We start from the raw sequence: 21,971 nt of genomic DNA, 5'->3' as shown, positions 1-21,971 counted from the left end.
TAGGTTATTGACTATTCGGTTTAGTTTAAGTTAGCGATTGGATTGTTTAGACAACGACTAGATTTATAATCACTCTCACAATATGCTGATGCTACAGATACCACAATTACATACTTGACGCGGCACAGACCCAGCGGAACATGCCAACGGGAATTCGATGGGATGTGATGTGCTGGGTCTGTGCCTGGTCCTAACAACACTAAAAGCGATCAAAATACTTGGCTAAACATACTGAACACAAATTCCACTAAGATCCCTGTAGTTGGGTTATACTATAAGTACTAGACGGCCTCCTGTTCGCCTGCTCACACCTCCACATGGTTCAGGAGCAGCGGAGTGTTGGCCGTCGGATATGAGGAGGGACGCCGCTGATTCTGCTGGACGCTCACCACCTCGATGCTCTGGCAGGACAAGGTCAGCGACAGCGTCGTCTCCTCGTAGCGGGAGTGTGTGGATCCCCCCGAGGAGCGGCGCAGCCCCGTGTAGGAATCCACCTCGAGCAGGGCCTCGTCACTGAAATAGTTCCAAAGATAAGTTGCTTGCCCGTGAGACACAAAAAGTCAACTGCCAACCTGTGATAGCGATGATGTTCGAGGAGACTGCCCGCAGCGAACCGCAGCTTCTTGGGCGACTCCAGGCTGGAGGATCTGGTGAGCGAGTTTCGTGGCAGGTTCTTCTGCTTCAGCGAGGACCGTATGCCGTACTCGTTGGCCTGGTCCTGGGCTTGCTTGATGGTGCCTTGAATGAACTTGTTGAGGGCTCGCGAGCCCCTTCGCTGGGATCGTTCGTAGGTGCGGCGAGTACGCGCCTCCTCGTCCTCCCCCAGAAGCCAGTACGTGCGCTGCTCGCCCTTGCCCTTCATCGAGATCATACCACGCTCCTGGAAGTGATAGCCACCCAGGCGATCGAGTAGCTGTCGACACTGCCCGCTGCAGTGGATCTTCAGGGGCACGCCGCTGGACTCCATGCGCGAGGCTGTGTTGACGGTGTCGCCAAAGAGGCAGTATCGCGGCATCTTCAGGCCCACGACGCCCGCACACACAGGCCCCGAGTGGATGCCGATACGCAACAGCAGACGATTCGTGGGCCGATGACGGATCTTGAACTCGGAAACAGCACTCAACAAGTGCAGCGACATGGTGGCTATCTCGGCCGCATGGAGATCACCGTTGCGGAGTGGGAGGCCGGACACCACCATGTATGCATCGCCTATGGTCTCCACCTTGTAAACATCGTAGTGGCCGATGATCGAGTCGAAGCAGGTGTAGAGATCGTTCAGAAAGTCCACCACCTGCAGGGGCGTGCACTCGGCGGACATGGCCGTGAAGCCGACTATATCGCTAAAGTAGATGCTGACCTGCTCGTAGTGCTCGGGGTCCACCTTGTGGCCCTTCTTCAGCTGGTCGGCCACGCAGCGCGGCAGCATCTCGTGCAGCAGTGCGTCAGTCTTCTTCTTCTCCTCCTGCAGCTGGTCCGTGCGATCGTCTACGAGGGCCTCCAGGTTGTTGGCGTACTTCTCCATCATGGCCATCATGTTGTCGAAGATGTTCGGCCGCATCCCCTTGCGCAGGGGCCGAAGCTTGGCACGGATTGTCTTGAAATCCGGCCTATCCTCGGCCCTCTCCGACCAGCACTCCCGCAGGCACTCGCTGACGCAGTCGAACGCCGTCTCCAGGGGCTGCAGGGAGGGTCTGTAGGGATTCAGCTGATCCTGCGGCTGGAGCACCTTCTGCAGGCATTGCATGGGCGTCAGGCCAGTCTCCCCGAAAGGTCCACGCCGCACATGCATCTCGTAGAGCAGAATGCCAAAGGAATAGGAATCTCCGCGCTGGGTGCCCATGACCAGTGACGAAGGCCCCAGCCTGAGGAGTTCCGGGGCGCGGTAGAGCAGCTCTGCAAATGAATAATACGTCCATTAGGGGGCAACGACAAACCATAAAGGGGGAGGGATACACTCACTCAGACACTTGGCCGACATGTGCTGCACATCCATGGAACTGTCCTCGATGCCCTGCTTGAACGCAAACAGCCCGAAGTCGGTCAGCTTGACCACCCATCGCGAGTCCACCAGGCAGTTGGAAGTGCACAGTGCTCCATGGAAGCGTATGGGCGACTCGTGCAAATAGATGACGCCCTGCGCAGGAGGGGAGAGCGAGCAGGGGTGTAGGGGTTTAGGGGATGGGGTTGGCCATTAGTATAATGTTACAGCACTCACGCGAATAATGTCCGCCACCATGGAGGCAATGAACATGTTGTCCAGCTTGACGTCTTCGTTCTCCAGAATGTCCTGCAAGGAAATCAGTTGGGTTCAGGGTGGGTTACAATGGGGCCCTGTGCGGACTGATGGACTGACCTTAAGGCTGCCGCGGGTGCAGTACTCGCTGATGATGCAGATGTTGGGCGGATCCGTGCAGGCGCCGATGAAGGCGCAGATGTTGTCGTGGCGGGCGTCGCGCAGCTGCGGGAGAGAATGTAGAGAGAAATTCAGAATCTGGAGACGAAGACTGGGGTGGAGCGGGGGTCAATGGCTCACCAGTTTCAGTTCTTTCTTCATTTCGCGGGTGATGTCGACGCTCTTCTTGCGCACTTTCTTGATGGCGTACAGCTGGCCCTTGTAGAGGCCGATGGGCGTGAAAATGGTCGTGTAGCGGAAGTCGGCATCCGGGTTGGAGCTGAGGCTGACCTGGCTGGTGCGTATCAGCGGATGGGTTGACTGCGGAGGAAGACGACGCGGCAAGTGATTTAGCAAAAGCTGTTGTCAGACATGCAAAGGCAGGAGAAGAGTCTTAGACCAGGCCCCCTCTGACGCCCACACTTTCAAGATCCCAACAGAGTCATACATAATACCCTCTTGCTGCTGACAGGCAGACAACACAAACAAATGGGGGTCCGGTGCCGGGGCCGGTGCCGGGGCCGGTGCCGGGCCGATGCCGGGGCCTCCTGGCTGTCTGCCCGACTGCATCATTAAGTTAAATGCTGTCACTGCCAGAGACTTACGCGCGTCTGCTTCTGGCTCTGCTGCTCCCTCTCGTTCTCGTGCATCTGCACCTCGCGAAAGTCTATCTTCCAGAGCAGGCTGTCCAGCTCCTGCTCGTAGCGCCAGTTCCGGTACAGGACCAGCGAGACCACACCCAGCAGCAGCAGCGCTCCCCCAGCAATGGCCGCAGAGATTTCGCCCGTGTAATCTGTGAACACACAAAAAGACAACAAAAACCTCAATTTATCCGAAGAGGTCGACCCTCTCTACTTACTGACACACTTCTCGCCGCCAAAGCCGCAGCGTGGAGCAGCTGCCGGACGCGCACCGCCCACCCAGTCGATGGGGCTGAACAGATTGAGATCCTGAAGGGGTTACACAGACCAGAGCAGGATTAGGAGCAAATAACGTGGACAAACAGAACAGGTGAGTACGTGTGTACGTGTGTGTGTCTGTGGTAAGTCGAACCAAGCCAAAGCGCGCTTACCTGCTGCTGGACGTGGCCAAGCGGTATGAGTGCAGAAGGGTGTTGGGGGGCAGTACAAGAGAGCAAAAGTACAAGAGAGGACGGACAAAATAGAGTGGATGGAGGGGGGGGGGGGGGATTACTTACGGGCAGCGCCTCGCTGATGCTGCTGAGGCTGCTGTTCCTGTGACCGAAGGTGCCCACGGGCCGGAGTCCGAGCACCGTCTGGTTGCGGCCGTTCCTCGCCGTTCCCCTGGCTAATACTGTGTAGTTGCCGGCCGCGTCTCCGTTCTCGTCGATGTAGACGTGGTAGCTGGGGATTCAAGATTCGGGCGATATGTAGGCGATCCAGGAGCTGATTGGGGGTGGGTGGTGGCGGTTGTTCTACTCACCCCATGGCGCTGCGGTAGCGCGAACCCTTGATGGCCGACACAATGGCGCTGCCGTTCTTGGGCCGGCCGCCCGACTCCAGCACTTCCAGCAGGGCCTTGGCGTACAGATGCACGGCATCATAGAGATAGGCCGCCTCGGCGCTTATCTGTGGATGGATGGAGATGGTGGCAATGAGATACGGCTTGGGTTTCCCTTAATGCGTGCGGCAAACCTGCTTAGTGCCCCCGAAAAGACCCAGCGGATTGGGGAAATTGAATGGCGGTCGCTCCATGTATTTGTTGACCTAGAAACAGCCAGAAAAAGAAATAGGGGTCGGGTCAGAATGTGTGCGTGTGTGTGTGTGTGTGTGCTCAATGTGGCGAAAGTGCCGACAATTATGAGATGAGATCAGAGCGGATGCAGCGCATCAATCACATCACTGTCAGGGCCTGTCATTCCCCGCCAAGACCAACACCAAAACGAAGACCAAAACGAAGACACCAACCTCCTGGGCGAACGTGGCGAAGGAAACGGGCGCTGTGGGCACGATGCCCAGATAGGACTGGAACGCCTGCACGGCCAGCGGCTCCACCTCCTCCAGCAGCAGGCCGCGCAGATACTTCTCGGGCTTGGCCGGCTCGTACTGCTCGATGTCGATGCCCACCACGAAGTAATCGCCTGCGGAGAGCAGTCCCCTCCTCTGGAGCGATACCATTAGGCCGACGTGCTCGTAGTAGTGCCCCAAAATGAGGTAGACTTTGGAAAGGGAAGGGATTCGGATTAGGCTTAAAGAGACGCCTCCACTCCTCTACTCACTGCGCGTATTGACATGGGTCTGCTCCACGAGCGCCTCAAAGGGATTGGCCATGAACCCGTGATGGTATATGGTGTTCCAGGTGCGGACGTCCCGAATGCTAACGCCGGCCGCACTCAGCGTGCTCAAGATGGTCTCCGCCACGGGCTGGTACTGGCCGCTGGCATCGTCCAGGTAGAGGAAGCTCACCTGCGTCCAGTTGAAGGCCAGCAGCAGGGCCACCACCGACTTGGAGATCTGCGTGTCCGGCGGCCGGGTCCTAGCGAACGTCGGAAAGTCCCCCTTGTTCGAGGGATCGCGATGGGTGCAGTACTGTGGGGGAATACACAGGATTAGGCGCTGCTGGCAACTGGGCAGCGGCCAGGTGCTACTCACGTAGGATATCATTGGCAGGTTGAAGGCCGCCGCCATGCGCCCCTCGTGCACGCACGTCTCCTGCGGCCCAATGTAGGCGGCCACCTGCTGCGTCCACAGCGCCGCCGTCTGCCGTATGCTGGCCACCTCATCGCCGAAGGTCTCGGCCACGACAAACTCCAGCGAGTGGCCCAGGGCGCCCAGCCGGCCCGCGTTCACCTGCTCCACGGCCAGCGAGATGGCGCCCGAGATGGTCAGACCGGGTCGATGGTAGTCCAGGTTGCCCGGCCGCCGTTGCGATCCCGTGAGGTAGCCCAGCGTGAACACTTCCCCATTGGTCGGCAGGAGACAGAGCAGGAGCAGGAGCAGTGGCAGTGGCAGTGGCAGTGTCAGTGGCAGCTGTCTTGAGTGGTGGTTACCGTGTGGAGCGGGGCCGGGGGGCGTGTACATTACGCGGGGGGAACTGCTCCTCTCTGGGTGACGCTTAATTCAAATGGAATCGGTTCGCTTCGCTGATGAGGGTTCAGGGTCCTTGGCAGCAACTGTTTCTTTATGAAGATGCAACATTTTCGTTCATTTTGCATGTCCTGGCCCCCTCCGCTGTTTCCTTTAGACACGACTCTACTCCTTGTTAATTACGTTCTCGGCTTGGCCAGCTCTCTTCATTCCCCTCTGTGTCCTCTGCGTGCCCTGCGTCCTCTGTGTCCTTCGTTGCCCGTTTCCTGTTTTCTGTGTAGTACAGTAAGTGAGAGCTCTTTAATCACAAAGTCGTTTATGCTCGAGTCCTGTAACAACATACGGACAAGGACATGGTCGCACGCACCGCCATGCAGGACTGCCTCTGATTTATGCGCTGGCACACCCACACTCCCACACTCCCACACTCCCACACACCCACTCTCACACACACGTACTAACTTTAGCGGGGGCTTAATCAAAGATGGCTGCCCTAATGACGCCGAAGATTCCTCTTACGTTCCACAATTGTTTCTGCAGAGCCACGATGAGACTTACTTAAGCGAGAGCCTGGGAAAATCAAGCAATCGAATGGAGGTGCAACTACCACACTACGCTTCAAGGGACTTGAAGTCGATCATAGATCAAAGGATCTTCTTATGCTTATACCCGATAATCGGTTAAGTATTGCGTATAAGCATAAGTAGATCCGCGACCCTTGCCGCGTCTCACAGCGTTCACACTCGGTTGTGAGATGTAAAGAGTCACTTTCTGGACTATTTGCGAGTGACAAGCGATAAGTATTTAAAAGCCATGCCATATCTTTGCTTCTCCCCAAACAGTTTTTATTTAAAACGTTCTATACCTTCACGTGTTACAACTTACACGAAGCAAGTGTCATATGGGTACCTACTGCTGGAGTGCTGAAGCTCTTAAAGCCATCCAAGGATATCCAAGGGCCATGTATCACTGGTTTCTGGGCGTGAAAAGGCCTGATCAGGCATGTCTCCTGCTTTATGGGGCAGGATGTGTCTTTAACTTGGTGCACCACTCAAGCAGAGTAATGTGGGCAACCTTTGCTGATGTTAAACTGCCACACATTTCTGGCGATGTAATGAAATTTTTATGAGAAATGGCGACGCATCAAGTGTGATTTTCCCAGGGATGCTGCATGGAAGCTTGCTGATAGACAACTCGCCTCCTCCTGCTCCCTTGAAACGTCTTTGTTTGCCTTTTGTCTGGCCCCACTCCCGCTCCCGCTCCCCCTTGCCACTCCACCATCTCGGCTGATTGCTTCTTTCGCACGCCCTTTTGGCCCCCTCTCGAACACCCCATTGTGTGAGTGGGGGCGGCTGGCAGGAGTGCTGCGAGGGCTGCGGATGCTGCTCGAGTCGATACGAGTATTGGCAGAACCTTTGCAACTTCTTGCAGCTTTCACAGTAATTTATTATATTGACTCTAGCAGCAACTCGTACCCCTTGGAGTCCCCTCCTGAAACCACTTGAAAGTTAGCCGTCCTGGCATATTGACTTTCCTTTCATTCGCTTTTGACCCCAACTGCGGTACGAGGATGCCCCTCATGGCATCCCTTCACTTGGCTTATTACACGCGCCGCGTGCCGTCTCCCGCTCCGTTTATGCTAATACAAGTGGCTTAGTACGACCCTCCGCCCACTCCCACTGCCACTCCCACTCCCACTGTGTCCTGCCGCATTACAACACTGCTATGAATGGGCCGCCGCGGCGTTGCCGCTGGCATCGTTTAATAACGCGTCTTTGGTCATAAATCTAGCGTAAGCTCGTGACGTGCCCATTGAGCCGGAGCGAAGAGTTCTTGGATCTTTGGTTAATTGTTGTGCCACATGGAGTCGAGTCCTCTGCGCCTGCACTTGACACAACAATTTCGCAAGCAATTTATCCGCATTCTGCAATGGCGGTCGGATGGGGAGGGGGGCAAACGTTCTTCTTTCCGCTCCAGTTTGTCCGAATACCTTCAGCCAGAAGCAGGACCAAGGACGCACCCGAGGCCGCATGAGTAGTGGGGATCTGCACGTTGGATTACGGCTATGACTGTGACTCCCCTGGCAGCCAGCCGCTGGCCTAGGGACGGAGCAGACCCAAACTGCAGCATTCCGAGCGGTTTAATTCGTCAGCTCGAAGGCGGGAGTGGAGTGCTGGCAGATGTTTCATTGTTTCGCCATCTGACATTGATGGGGGGGCGTCGCATGGTGGCAGGAGGCAGGTGGCCGGAGGGTGCGAGAGATTTTGCAAGCGGAATGCCAACGTCGCTCGACTCTTGACTGGAAGTTGGAGCTGTCAGGCAATTAAGTGCAATTTGTTAGCCGTACCCTGCCCCATGCCCCATGCGCCATACCCCATGCAAATGCAAATGCAAATGCAACTGCAGTCAGTGGGAGAGGGGGCCGGGCAGGGGAGGGGAGGGCTGACACTTGCTATGCAACGCTGCAGCTGCTGATTAATCGGACAATCTACAAGTGCCATAAACAGCAATTTTCGCGTGAGAGAAATACGAACCGTAGGAAACGGAGGAACGTGTGAAAATCAGTGGCCAAGTGGATGGCTGAAGTCATTCATTCCGTAAGCGATCGTCGATCGCCACTGCGCCGATCGATAGGCCGGTGGAAGCCGCACTTATCAATAGATATCACTGGCCATAAAACGGAACGGTCCCGCAATCTTATCGAGCATAACTGCGATCGATTCCGCGGAATGTCGAGAACAAGGGGTCTCCCGATCAGTCGATTACAGAATGCAGACGAGAGCGTTTCTACTGCTTGCCTTAGCCCTTGGCTCAGCAGCCGCGGGTGAGTGTGTGCCCCGATCCAAGGCCGCGAATAATGAAATATTTCCTCCGCTACTCAGCCAAGGGGGAGCCCGGCTTCCTTCTCTTCACGCGCCGCATCCGGGAGAGCCCGCAAGCCCTTCAACCGGAGGTGGAGTCGCTGGTGCGCAGCTCCTTCTATGCCGCCCATCCCACTGTGTGAGTCATCAAGGGCGACTGCTGGTCGAAGCCTCTCTCTGAGACGAATCCTCTCCCTCTCCCTCCCGCTTTCAGGCTATCCATTCCCCGCTGGCTGGGCAACAGCTCCGCGCCGGAGCACTCGGCCGTGGTGGCCGCTCAACTGGAGCAGCGCGAGTGCAATGTGATCACCGTGGATCTGGCGGAGACCACTGATGAGACTGCCATCGCCGAGAGCGTGAGCCAGTTGATCGAGCTGCTGAGCCGCAACTTCGATGTTCCGCTGGAGCGGATCCTGCTCGTCGGCTTCGCGGAAGGCGCCCATCTGGCGGGTGCTGTGGCTGCCAAGGTCCAGGCCGATCTGGGCCAGCGATTCCCGCACCTCACCGCCCTGGATCCCACTGAGGGCTCGCTGGAGCATCTGCTCTGCCCCTCCGATGCGCAGTTCGTGGAGGTTGTGCACACCAATGGCGGCGGCCTGGGCACCTTTGAGCGCCTGGGCCATGTGGACTACTACCCCAATGGAGGCGAGACGCAGCCAGGCTGTGTTGAGGACTCCTGCTCGCATGAGCGATCCTTCGAGCTGCTCGCAGAGATGTGGTCCCCCGAGAACGACTTTGTCAGCGCCCTCTGCGGCTCTTTGGAGACAATGAGCGGGGAAAGCTGCCGCTGGATGTCCCTCAAGATGGGACAAGGGAGCCAGTGGGCACCCACCCCCGGAATCTACTTCCTGGAGACGCGCAGCTCCCAGCCCTTCGCCAGAGGAGCCTACCACATCAGCTTCTTGTGAACAGACACAGACCCAATAAAGAACGAAAGCCCAAGCGCCGAAGTAAACAAAGGGGCGGGCAGGCCCTGTCATTAGTCATTGCAGCCCTCCGCCGCCCTGAGGGGAGGGAAGAGCCCTGCTTGGAGCGACAACTGTCAGAATTGATGCGCGTCAGGCGTTTGCCTCATTCATTATTATAAAATCAATTTGAAAGGCCTCCCTTCCTCCCTCCCTTTCTACTCCTCATAATTTACAACGCACGTCCTCAGCCAGGATGAGTGGAGCGTCACCCTTATCTTCGGCTGAGATACTCGTCAAAGAAGTTTCCAACTTTTCTTCCCTTTTCCCCGGGCCCCATGCCGGCCCTGAAGTGCCGAAAAGTTTATCGGCTATCGGATCCGCTCATCCGCTTTGAGCGTTCCTATCCTTCCGAATTGTGAGGCAGATTGCTGCAAGGAGGGTGCGCTCTGCATGGGTCGTGAGTGCAGTGAAGAATATTCACAGGATAAACTCAATTATTCAAAGGACATATCGTGTCTCGCTCTCAGCTCGAATGGAAAGCTTCGCCCTCGCCTTCGCCTAGAATATCTCTGCGCCATATTATGGAGAAATTCCTTTGAACAGGGCATGCCATGACTTTCGTGCAATGCGGGTCGCTGCATGCTGCCACGCCTCCTCCTGCTCCTCCTGCTCCTCCCGCTGGGTGCGTGTCAACTGAAAGTCGCACGAAAGGAAAACTGTCACAAATTGCATTTAAATGCGCTGTACTTAAGTTTATCTTTCGGGCAGTGTCGGCAGGCAGCTCCCCCCAGCAACCGCTGAGCCAAACTTTGTGGCGAAACCAATTTGCTGCGTGCCCCCTGCAGCCAGCCAATGCCAATCCTGTCGTGCAGTGCGCTCACGTACGCTCCCGTCCCGGCGAAGATCCATTTCCTGGTTCCACTGCGAGACATGCACCCTTGCACCCTCTTTATGAGCCATCGCTTTACTGGCTATCAGACAATTGGCTAATTAGCAGTCAGTCAATGGTGATAGCTGATAAGCGGCCGGGCCAACGCTCCGCGATAGCGAGCGCCCAAAAGCAGGCAAACAAAAGGCAAAACTTTCTCTTTGGGGCTCATTGGGGCTTCATTAGCGGACAAAGGTTGTGTCCCAGAGCATCCGGCGCATCTCCTGTGATTTATGACCGCGCTTTTTGAGGAGCAGCTTTAAAGTTGCACATTCTTCAGTTTCCAGGCAGCCCGGGCCCGAACCCGAGTCGGAGCCGGCAAAGTGGGTTAAGCGGGCATTAAACCCGCCGCAAGGCGAATCCGCTGTGAGTTAGCTCTTCATTTGCCTGCAGTTGGCCTCCTCTGTGCGCCACTGCTCGAATCTCGGTCTCGGATTCGGATTCGGATGCTGGGCATTAAATGTCGGGCCATAAAACAGGAGCCCCCACGCCATGGGCCGCCAATAATGGGCCTGTAGGTGGGCCATTAGCCATTGACCCCAGCGCTCCTCCTGTCCGTTGCCTCTCCAGGACGGGCCCAACCACAGACCGTGAAAAATGTTGTCCATTGTTTTTGCTATTCCTTTTTTGTGGTATTTTCCCAGCACGTCCTTGCTCCCATCTCCGTGTCCCTTTCCTCTCGTGGCGACACACACATACTCGTGGAGAGCATAAAATATTTCCATTACGGAATGTGTAACAGAAATTAAGTCGCAACAATTTCACCATACCCTTGGAACGGGCATTATGACGTTGGCAGCGCGAAGAGGGCAGCATCCCCCCCCCCCCCCCCCCCCCCCCCCCCCCACTACATATATAAATTATCCTGTGAATATGTGTGCTTTGGATCAGCCTGTTTCCATGTCCTTTATGCGATATTCGATATTTTGATTGCGATTTCTGCGAAGGGGTATCAAAGCTTCGGTTCCAAATTTGTTCGTATCATTTTTTTCTGCTTTCGTTTCTGTTTTTGCCGCTCTTTCTCTTTCAATTTGCTTTGCTTTTTGTAATGTTAATGTTAATGAGTCTTGGAATGCGTTTGAATTTGGCCAGTTCCAATTGATAAGGAATCTTTCCTTTCCTGCCCCTCCCTGCCTCTCCCTTTAGCAATTAAAGTTCCTTTGAGACCCGCACACACACACACACACACCCATTCACACATTTACACGTACATTTAAACGTACCCAAAGGTGGGTTCTGTTCCCTTGTAGCCCCCGCCTGGCGAATTTAGCTTTTATGGCTATGTTAATTTTTGTACAACGTTTTTATGGGATGCCATTTGAACGGCTCCCAGTCCCCACCCCCCGAGCGAGCGCCCCAACCCGACCAAGCCCCCGAAAACTGTGCCAACTGTGGGTGAGGCTCTTTGTCGCCAACTCAACGTTGTGGTGCTTGCGGTGGTGGTGGTGACCCATTGTCCCGTTGCTGTTGCTGTTGCTGTTGCTGTAAGCGTTGATAAGCGACGACAGGCAGAGTGTAACATATGTCGAGCGCACACACGTTCCACACCCACATAGCGCCCCCAGCGGGGTGCCCATGGAAAGTGCTTTACATTTGGAGCTGCCTCAAGTGATAAGCGAAGGTTTGTCCAACTGGGAGAGCCGATTGAAAAGCCATCTATGTACATACAGGTTTAATTAAATTTGCATGTTCTACGAGTGATAGACCGCGGATAGAGCGGTGCCCCCAGCCATCAACCGCACTACAGGTGCGAACGGTGTGGTCGTGGTACATCACTTTTGCGGGTAATTTGTGTTCCACTGGGGGCGACGCGGACACGGACGCGGACACGGACATTCCACTCTCCACGCATAATCTCTTGGCCCCGTTTTGCGCGTAATCAGCAGCATTACTTTTATTGTGGGGGTATTTAGTTATTTAAATTCCCATGATAAGATGGGATGGATGATGTTCAAAGTACGGGCCAAGAACGTTCCAGAGATCTGAACCAGACAGATCTGGCGCTGGCTGAGGCCAATGGCTAATGCATAATGGGTATGCTGGCCACGGACATCAATCATTAATCTTTTTTTTTGTTTTTTTGCATTTTCATTCGTGTTAAATGCAATTCCAAAAAGCCGCACGCAAAGCGCCAAGCAGCACACACACACCCGCACCACACATGCAGACATACAGAAAGAGACGACGACTGTCGATATGCCGTTGACTGTGGTCAGTGACAGAGAGGCAGAGGCAGCGGCAGCGACGCCGACTGCGAATGCAGAGCGGGGAAAAGCAATGCAAGAAAAAAGCGCGCCGTATAGCAGCCGCAGCAGCAGCCGTAGCAGCAGCGCCACCAGACGAGTGGGCCAATGACAGACAGCGCCCCCCGCTCACCCACTCAGACGATCACAATTTGACAGCAGCATGCTTATGACAGCGCAGCGCAGCCTCTGTCGCCACAGAAGTACGCGCTGGCATGCAGTGGTGCTGCAACACAAAGCTTTGACTGCAACAACGCCACGCGACTGACTCATTTTGAGGTTTGCGCTCAAGCCAAAAAATTTAAATATGTTGGGGAAATATTGCACTGAGAGCAACAATGCAGATTGTTTGCCGTTTGGCCTGCGGCAGCATTTTGGCCTTACAGCTGCCGCCGACTAAGTATTCGTATCATAGCATTGTTGTTCTTATGGCGCTTATCAATTACGAGTATTTTCCCACTGTATGCGAAATTTGCTTAAATTTTTCAATTGCGTAAGAACTGTCATACGCACACACACACCTCATCATCCATATGCAGTTGAATATGTTGAGTGTGTGTTAAAGAGAAAGGCAGGCTGCTGCTCTGCAGAGGAGGAAGCGCTGGCTGTCGTACTCACTCTCTCACACTTCATTTGCGCTGCGATGCTAATTGAAGTGCATATGGATTTTATAATATTGAAGACCGTTATTTATAGGCGGCTTGCTGGCTTGCTCTCCCGCGCGTGTGTGTTAGATGTACTCCCTACGACATTCATTCATTCCATCTTGTTCTCTCTTAATAGCTATAATACCTTAACTGTTATTCTATGTAGCAGCGGGGCTGTTGCTTACAAAATTTGGTCACGTTCAAAGTCACAAATAAAGAAAAAAAAAACTAGATATTCTCTTTTTCATTTGCAATTTCTGAATTAATGAAACACTTTTTGAGTGCGGCAAGTGCGAGTGTGCGATAATTTATTAGTGCCACATTTCTGACACAGATTTCGATTTCGGACGATGGCCAACTTAATTCAATTTCTTCACGCGCACACTTCGTCACTGAATGGGGGAAGCGGGCTGACAGGGGGTGCAAATGCTAATAATGCGAGCCTATATCAGTCTATAAACACACTGATCTCAACACTTTCAGCCGAATCCACCTACCGAATCGCTGGCAGATTTTCCATCGTCTGACACCTGTTGTTGCTAAAATCGCGGCACAATTTGCAGGCGCCGCGGCATCCGGAGGCAGCAGATGTTGGGAATGCAAAAGAGTTTTTTAAATGCTGCTCTGGCGACTGGGTTTGATGCAATCAATTGTATTATAAACACTCGACACGCGCCGCCTTATTTGCTTTTCATTGTGCTCGCTCTACTGGCCGGATCCAAAAACTTTTCGCGCGTTGAAACTCCCGCGCTTTTGAACTCGCGTCCGCTTGTCGTCAACCGTTTTTGAAAAGTGCTTAGCAGAGGGACCGTATCTCTCAAAGACGTAAATTCCGAAAACCGTTGTGCGCTGCGTTACTCATTTTTGGGCGCCTTTTTGAGTTGGTCAGAAGAGCGCAAATTAAAATTTCGACAAAATAAAACTTTTGAATGTTCTTTCCACGAGACAAAATTAGATCGCTTAGTCGGATCTTGGATTTTTACGCATATCCCCAAAATCTAATTTAAAAATTAAAGGCAGAGGCAAGCGGCACCCCATTTTTCTGCAACAGGCGGCTAAATTGCTTCAAATCATATTTTTCAGGCTTTTGAGTTTTTCCAGCGTGAAACCCCATAAGCAGAAGTCCAATGAATTCAGATCATTTAGCGGATATTGGAAGCCTCAATAGTATAACAGACTTCGTATTGACTGAAGTCACTGAAGAGTCAACTTCCTTCTTTCCGCCTGCATTTTTTGTTGTCTCTCAATGCCTCAAAGACTGTTTTGTTTTAGCAAGATTTCATCTTTTAATGGTTTATGCCTCACATTGCATAATTTCTTCTTATTTGCTTTCTGATCTCTTTACCATCCCGAAATTTGTAGCGCTGCATATCTACCAGATTGCCGCAACTGTCATCTACATAAAGCCTGAAGGAACAAATCAATGTGCAGCCACAGCAATCCCTTCCAAGCGCTTACTCATTCTCTCTCACTCTTTCTCGTGCAGTGTGCGCTCCTTGGCGGAGGGAAGTAAATGCAACTGAAAGTTCGCAACAAAGGAAAGTTTGGCTTCCAGCGCTTAAAAGCTTTCAATAGCTATATAAAAAGCTGGAAATGATAAATATGTGTATTCAATTCAAAATAAACGTAAGAGTAAGAATTTATAGCGGCTACAAGTCTGAGAGTTTTTATTATATGCTCTTCCTTCTTGATCGTCGTATTCGAATGAATGTGTGTTGGCATATCGATACTTGTCCTCGAGTACATTAGTGTTTCTAATAATACTATCGATGAGTAAATCTTAAACTAATATTCATATCTTACATATCGCCCACTAAGGCAGATAATTGGTTAAACATTTCTTATTCGGTATTGTCTTACTTAACATACGATTAACAGCATGAGACCATGGTTTTATCCTTACACTCTACCCAGGGTTTAAGCCTTGCTGGTTCTAGTATACTTCGGAATGGCATTTGCGTCAACTGACAGTCCTCAATGTCGACAACCTCATAACGATCATTATCCAATACTCTATTGATCCTGTACGGTCCTCGATACTTTGGTGCGAACTTCTTATTGATCCCCGGTGTTGTGTCCACATGCCGGACCGCTACATAGTCACCAGGTTCATACTTGAATGGGGCTCTATTTTTATGGGCATACATCTTCTCATTTCTTATCTGGGACAACCGTATGTTCTCACTTGCTATTTCTCTTATAGTTTCCAACTCTGTAAGGTCTGACGCTAACTTCTCCTCTAGGTATTCGGTTAATTCATCTACAACAGCTCCTTTCTGGGGTATTCCAAATGACAATATGCTAGGTGTCTTTTTCGTACTGCTGTTAACGGAGTTATTAATGGCGTGCTCTACCTTGCTCATCAACCTATATCAATCGGCTTGCTCAAGGGGCTCTGACAGTTTTCCTAACATAGGAGTAAGAACACGATTCACCCGCTCTACTTGGCCATTCGCCTGCGGTGCACCTGTAGCTACCTTAATATGCTCTATCCCTCTTTCCTGCAAAAAACTAGAGAACTCTAACGAGGTGAAACAGGTCCCACGATCTGATATTATCCTAGTAGGGCGACTATAGAAATCAAAATATTTACTTAAGGCATCCTTCGCTTCCCGCGTGCTGGTACTATTAACCGGGTACAATTTGACAAATTTGCGTTGTGCTGCCTTTCCTGCAGTCAGACGGGCGTGGATGTCTAGGGGTTCGATTCCAAGTAGGGTTTCGAGTGCTTTTGTTGGGGTTGACCTCAGCGCCCCTGTAATACAGAGCAAAGCCTGTCGCTGAGTCCTTTTCATAAGCTTATGATACGTTTTCTTTCCAGTAGCTTGCCACCACACTAAGACTCCATACAGCAGAGTTGGTCGCACCACCGAGATGTAAATCCAATGCATCAGAGCCGGAGATAGGCCCCATGTGCTGCTGAGCATCTTCTTGGATGCATAAAGCGCAATGGTGGCCTTCTTCACCCTTTCCAATACAGTGGGTTTCCATGCCAGTTTACTATCCAGTACTGTGCCCAGGTATTTGACTTGTGTTTTTGGGGTTAGCCTAGTTTGATTGATCTTCGGGGGGGTCCATATCGGTACCTTGTACCTCTTGGTAAAGAGGATGAGGTCCGTCTTGTCCGCGTTGATACTGAGTCCTACTTCTTCCGCCCACTCGCGTATCTCCCTGAGTGTTCGTTGCATTAGTGAGCTGAGGGTCGATGGGCAAACACCCGTAATAAGTATGCTTATGACGTCCGCATAAGCTGTTATTATTGGGGCCTTCCTTTCGTATCTATTGATGAGGTCGTCGACCACCAGATTCCACAGGAGGGGCGACAGGACTCCACCCTGGGGTGTGCCTCTGTGTGCCTCTTTCACCATGGAAGCGGTGCCCCACTCTGATTGCACCCGTCTGCAACCTAGGAAGTTCCTTATCCACAGGTTGATTGCTGGGTGTGTATTAGTTGCTACCAGGCAATTTGTTATTGCTTCCGTAGCCACGTTGTTGAATGCTCCGGAGATGTCCACGAATACTCCCAGTGCATACTTTTTATAGTTAAGGGCTTTCTCAATGGTAGCTACTACCGAATGTAGTGCGGTCTCCACCGATTTCCCTTCAGTATAGGCATGCTGGTTGGTTGACATCAGTCCCCCTACCTCATTCCTGATGTGTAAGTCCAGCAGCTTTTCTAGCGTTTTTAATATAAAGGAGGTAAGGCTTATCGGTCTATAGTCCTTGGGACTCGCATGGCTGCACTTTCCTGCCTTTGGGAGGAAGACAACTCTCGAGGTTCTCCATTGGATAGGGATATAGCCAGTACTTATACAAGCTGTGAATATTGCGGAGAGCCATGGGGTAATCGCCTCTTTGGTCACCTGCATCATGGCTGGGAATATCCCGTCAAGTCCTGGTGCTTTTGTGCCCGCAAAGGAGTCTATTGCCCAGTGGATTCGCTTGGTGGTTAACAAATCTGTTGGGGGGTGTTGTTCCTCGGTTGCTAGGTCCTGGTGCTCTTTGGCATCAGCGACCTCAGTGCAACCAGGGAAATGTTCCTCCATTAGTGCTGTTAGGGCTTCGTCACTGCCCTCTGTCCACTGTCCGTCATCTAGCTTTAATTGGCTTTGTATGGTAGGCTGCTTAGAGAGCAGCTTCCGTAGCCGTGCGGTTTCTGGTACTTTCTCGATGTTGGAGCAGAAGGTCCTCCACGAGTTCCGTTGTGCTTTACGTATTTCCTTCTTGTAGCTCCTGAGTAGGAGTCTGTATTCCTCATAGACGATCCCTTCGTTCGCTTGTTTGGCGATCTTAAAGAATTCCTTGAGGTTGTCCCTTTAAAGAGAGAGATCCCGGCTCCACCAGAGTGGCTTGGACCTCTTCTTCGTCCTCGAGGGTTTGCACGATGTGTGGTAGGCGTCCAGCAACGCGTTGGATAGGGTCTCTAGAGACTTCTCTATGTCCTCCGCGGATTTCACTGTGCCCGGACTCGCGAGCTTCGAAGTAACTGTCTTTTTAAACTTTTCCCAGTTTGTATTCCGGGGGTTTCTATAGACTATTACCTTCGAAGAATGTTTGAAGTCGCACTTAAACTGAATGTACTTGTGATCTGAGAAGGAGGGTCTTTCAAGGACCCTCCAGCTAGATACCGTAGTACTGTTTCCCGTTGCTAGTGTTAGGTCTAGCACGTTGGATGAAGTCGGACCCACGAAGGTGTGCTCCCCGACGTTTGCTATATATAGATTAGTATAAAGTATAAAGTCTAAGAGTGACTCACCTCTATCATTGATGTCGGTGCTTCCCCACACATTGTGGTGGGCATTGGCATCCGTCCCGATGACGAGTTGATAGTTTTTGGTGCCGGCTTCTGTCACCAGGCTCCTGAGTTCGTCGGGTGGTGCGGGTCTGTCGTGAGCCATGTAGCAGGAAGCCACCAGAAGGCGCTTTTCCTCGCTTTCCAGCATCACAACCGTCAGGTCATCCGTGCAGAATCATAGATAATGACCATATCTATCAGATTGCTGAATCTGGATCAGATCAGATCATTTTTATAGCCAATAGGAACAAATCAATTTGCAGTGGCTGCGCAGCGCCCGACGTCACGCTCAGACTGATTTTCTGTCTCTCTCGCACGCACTCTTTGTCGTGTCGTTTAATATTAGCGGCGTCTGCCGGAGGAGAGCCATACTGACTTAGTATCGGGTATAACCGTAGAGTTGCGGTGTCCGCAGCAACTCACAACGTTCCCCCTCGTTTTTTTTGTATGTTTTTGTTTTTTTTGTTCTGTTCAATCCGTCCCCTGGCTTATCGGGTCGGAAACACCCCTGACTTCACCGTAGCTGGGAAAAATACCGAAAAATATTTATGTTATCGCCAGTACAAGAAATATATATTGTCAACAAAAAATATATATCGATAAGATGTCAGTGCCTGACATTGCTATTCAGAATTTCATTGAAAAAAAAAAATAGTGAAGAAACGAGGCAAACGGCGACGGCGATAGCAACTTAGAAAGCATAAACGGAGAAGAGAGTTGGAGAGTTTTGGGCAGCCCAGGGCGTGTGATAGCAACTGCAATAAGTGGTAAATAGATTAATCCCGAGACACAGTGACATCGCAAGCAGCAAAATGAGCGGCGGAGGCATGGACAAGAGTGAACTCTCGTAAGTAAAAATAATTCGCAAGTTCTGCGAAATATCCCCCTTGTCGGCATCCGGAGGCAGCAGATGTTGGGAATGCAAAAGAGATTTTTAAATGCTGCTCTGGCGACTGGGTTTGATGCAATCAATTGTATTATAAACACTCGACACGCGCCGCCTTATTTGCTTTTCATTGTGCTCGCTCTACTGGCCGGATCCAAAAACTTTTCGCGCGTTGAAACTCCCGCGCTTTTGAACTCGCGTCCGCTTGTCGTCAACCGTTTTTGAAAAGTGCGTCGCAGAGGGACCGTATCTCTCAAAGACGTTAATTCCGAAAACCGTTGTGCGCTGCGTTACTCATTTTTGGGCGCCTTTTTGAGTTGGTCAGAAGAGCGCAAATTAAAATTTCGACAAAATAAAACTTTTGAATGTTCTTTCCACGAGACATTCGCCAGCCAATACATTCGTATTCGCCAGCCCGACGCCTTCCTTAGCTAGTACGTCCGCCGTCTCGTTCCCTTCGATGCCCTGGTGGCTGGGAATCCAGTAGATCCGCACTGACTTTGTCGTGCTTAGGGTATCTAGTGCCTCCCTGCTCGCCAAGACATTTCTGGAACTGACTGCGGACGACTGCATGGATCTTATCGCCGCTTGGCTGTCGACGAATAGGTTGACCGCATCGTGTGCTCTTTCAGTGAGAAGAGCGACCTCTGCTGCTTTCCTGATGGCAAAAACCTCTGCCTGGAATATGCTACAATGGTCCGGTAGCTTATATGACAGCCTTATCTCAGGGTCTGTACAGTATAGGCCCGCTCCTACTCCTCCGTCCATCTTGGAGCCTTCCGTATATATATTGAGGTGCTCCGTTTGGTCTCTTCCGATTTTCCAGTCTTCAGGTCCCAAGGATGCAGTTGTTTTTACGTCGAGGCATGTTTGGGGGGTCATGTAATCAGTTGATCTGTTCATTTCCCTTCCAATTGAACTATGCCCGTATTCTTGTGGCGACATATTTCCTGAAGCGATGAGGCGTTGTGCTGCCTTTCCTGCAGTCAGACGGGCGTGGATGTCTAGGGGTTCGATTCCAAGTAGGGTTTCGAGTGCTTTTGTTGGGGTTGACCTCAGCGCCCCTGTAATACAGAGCAAAGCCTGTCGCTGAGTCCTTTTCATAAGCTTATGATACGTTTTCTTTCCAGTAGCTTGCCACCACACTAAGACTCCATACAGCAGAGTTGGTCGCACCACCGAGATGTAAATCCAATGCATCAGAGCCGGAGATAGGCCCCATGTGCTGCTGAGCATCTTCTTGGATGCATAAAGCGCAATGGTGGCCTTCTTCACCCTTTCCAATACAGTGGGTTTCCATGCCAGTTTACTATCCAGTACTGTGCCCAGGTATTTGACTTGTGTTTTTGGGGTTAGCCTAGTTTGATTGATCTTCGGGGGGTCCATATCGGTACCTTGTACCTCTTGGTAAAGAGGATGAGGTCCGTCTTGTCCGCGTTGATACTGAGTCCTACTTCTTCCGCCCACTCGCGTATCTCCCTGAGTGTTCGTTGCATTAGTGAGCTGAGGGTCGATGGGCAAACACCCGTAATAAGTATGCTTATGACGTCCGCATAAGCTGTTATTATTGGGGCCTTCCTTTCGTATCTATTGATGAGGTCGTCGACCACCAGATTCCACAGGAGGGGCGACAGGACTCCACCCTGGGGTGTGCCTCTGTGTGCCTCTTTCACCATGGAAGCGGTGCCCCACTCTGATTGCACCCGTCTGCAACCTAGGAGGTTCCTTATCCACAGGTTGATTGCTGGGTGTGTATTAGTTGCTACCAGGCAATTTGTTATTGCTTCCGTAGCCACGTTGTTGAATGCTCCGGAGATGTCCACGAATACTCCCAGTGCATACTTTTTATTGTTAAGGGCTTTCTCAATGGTAGCTACTACCGAATGTAGTGCGGTCTCCACCGATTTCCCTTTAGTATAGGCATGCTGGTTGGTTGACATCAGTCCCCCTACCTCATTCCTGATGTGTAAGTCCAGCAGCTTTTCTAGCGTTTTTAATATAAAGGAGGTAAGGCTTATCGGTCTATAGTCCTTGGGACTCGCATGGCTGCACTTTCCTGCCTTTGGGAGGAAGACAACTCTCGAGGTTCTCCATTGGATAGGGATATAGCCAGTACTTATACAAGCTGTGAATATTGCGGAGAGCCATGGGGTAATCGCCTCTTTGGTCACCTGCATCATGGCTGGGAATATCCCGTCAAGTCCTGGTGCTTTTGTGCCCGCAAAGGAGTCTATTGCCCAGTGGATTCGCTTGGTGGTTAACAAATCTGTTGGGGGTGTTGTTCCTCGGTTGCTAGGTCCTGGTGCTCTTTGGCATCAGCGACCTCAGTGCAACCAGGGAAATGTTCCTCCATTAGTGCTGTTAGGGCTTCGTCACTGCCCTCTGTCCACTGTCCGTCATCTAGCTTTAATTGGCTTTGTATGGTAGGCTGCTTAGAGAGCAGCTTCCGTAGCCGTGCGGTTTCTGGTACTTTCTCGATGTTGGAGCAGAAGGTCCTCCACGAGTTCCGTTGTGCTTTACGTATTTCCTTCTTGTAGCTCCTGAGTAGGAGTCTGTATTCCTCATAGACGATCCCTTCGTTCGCTTGTTTGGCGATCTTAAAGAATTCCTTGAGGTTGTCCCTTTAAAGAGAGAGATCCCGGCTCCACCAGAGTGGCTTGGACCTCTTCTTCGTCCTCGAGGGTTTGCACGATGTGTGGTAGGCGTCCAGCAACGCGTTGGATAGGGTCTCTAGAGACTTCTCTATGTCCTCCGCGGATTTCACTGTGCCCGGACTCGCGAGCTTCGAAGTAACTGTCTTTTTAAACTTTTCCCAGTTTGTATTCCGGGGGTTTCTATAGACTATTACCTTCGAAGAATGTTTGAAGTCGCACTTAAACTGAATGTACTTGTGATCTGAGAAGGAGGGTCTTTCAAGGACCCTCCAGCTAGATACCGTAGTACTGTTTCCCGTTGCTAGTGTTAGGTCTAGCACGTTGGATGAAGTCGGACCCACGAAGGTGTGCTCCTCCCCGACGTTTGCTATATATAGATTAGTATAAAGTATAAAGTCTAAGAGTGACTCACCTCTATCATTGATGTCGGTGCTTCCCCACACATTGTGGTGGGCATTGGCATCCGTCCCGATGACGAGTTGATAGTTTTTGGTGCCGGCTTCTGTCACCAGGCTCTTGAGTTCGTCGGGTGGTGCGGGTCTGTCGTGAGCCATGTAGCAGGAAGCCACCAGAAGGCGCTTTTCCTCGCTTTCCAGCATCACAACCGTCA

General features: G+C 51.8%; 2 protein-coding genes across 6 annotated transcripts; one reads left to right on the top strand and one right to left on the bottom strand.

Moving 5' to 3' along the window:
* Positions 1-19: 19 nt before the first annotated feature.
* On the bottom strand, positions 20-21,812 carry LOC108153248 (speract receptor). Of its 5 annotated transcripts, none has more exons than XM_033386920.1 (16): positions 21,774-21,812; positions 5,005-5,712; positions 4,632-4,941; positions 4,321-4,571; positions 4,048-4,119; positions 3,836-3,981; positions 3,591-3,756; positions 3,465-3,470; positions 3,252-3,342; positions 2,998-3,185; positions 2,534-2,752; positions 2,354-2,458; positions 2,216-2,287; positions 1,960-2,134; positions 573-1,893; positions 20-513 (listed from the first exon to the last, which is right to left on the bottom strand). In XM_033386920.1, the coding sequence occupies exons 2-16, from the start codon at positions 5,431-5,433 to the stop codon at positions 306-308; spliced, it is 3,759 nt and encodes a 1,252-aa protein (XP_033242811.1). In that variant the 5' UTR covers positions 5,434-5,712; positions 21,774-21,812; the 3' UTR covers positions 20-305. The 5 variants fall into 5 exon arrangements, with proteins under 5 accessions (XP_033242811.1, XP_017138582.1, XP_017138584.1 ...); XM_017283093.2 differs by lacking the exon at positions 21,774-21,812 and adding an exon at positions 13,524-13,805; XM_017283095.2 differs by lacking the exon at positions 21,774-21,812 and adding an exon at positions 13,524-13,805 and having other exon boundaries at positions 2,534-2,713.
* Positions 8,152-9,255, top strand: LOC108153250 (pancreatic lipase-related protein 3). Its single transcript, XM_017283099.2, has 3 exons — positions 8,152-8,263; positions 8,322-8,439; positions 8,515-9,255. Exons 1-3 carry the CDS (start codon positions 8,209-8,211, stop codon positions 9,206-9,208), a joined length of 867 nt encoding a protein of 288 aa, XP_017138588.1. The 5' UTR covers positions 8,152-8,208; the 3' UTR covers positions 9,209-9,255.
* Positions 21,813-21,971: the final 159 nt, after the last annotated feature.

Source organism: Drosophila miranda, chromosome XR, assembly GCF_003369915.1.
Source record: "Drosophila miranda strain MSH22 chromosome XR, D.miranda_PacBio2.1, whole genome shotgun sequence".
Taxonomy (NCBI): Eukaryota; Metazoa; Arthropoda; class Insecta; order Diptera; family Drosophilidae; genus Drosophila; species Drosophila miranda.
This window is presented reverse-complemented; position numbering and strand designations above follow the sequence as displayed.

Coding starts and splice junctions, on each gene's coding strand:
- LOC108153248 (XM_033386920.1), bottom strand. CDS start 5,433: ATGTACACGCCCCCCGGCCCCGCTCCACACGGTAACCACCACTCAAGA. Junction 3,757..3,835: donor CGCTACCGCAGCGCCATGGG/GTGAGTAGAACA, acceptor TTGAATCCCCAG/CTACCACGTCTACATCGACG. Junction 2,135..2,215: donor TGGTGGCGGACATTATTCGC/GTGAGTGCTGTA, acceptor CCTCCTGCGCAG/GGCGTCATCTATTTGCACGA.
- LOC108153250 (XM_017283099.2), top strand. CDS start 8,209: ATGCAGACGAGAGCGTTTCTACTGCTTGCCTTAGCCCTTGGCTCAGCA. Junction 8,264..8,321: donor CCTTGGCTCAGCAGCCGCGG/GTGAGTGTGTGC, acceptor TCCGCTACTCAG/CCAAGGGGGAGCCCGGCTTC. Junction 8,440..8,514: donor TATGCCGCCCATCCCACTGT/GTGAGTCATCAA, acceptor TCCCGCTTTCAG/GCTATCCATTCCCCGCTGGC.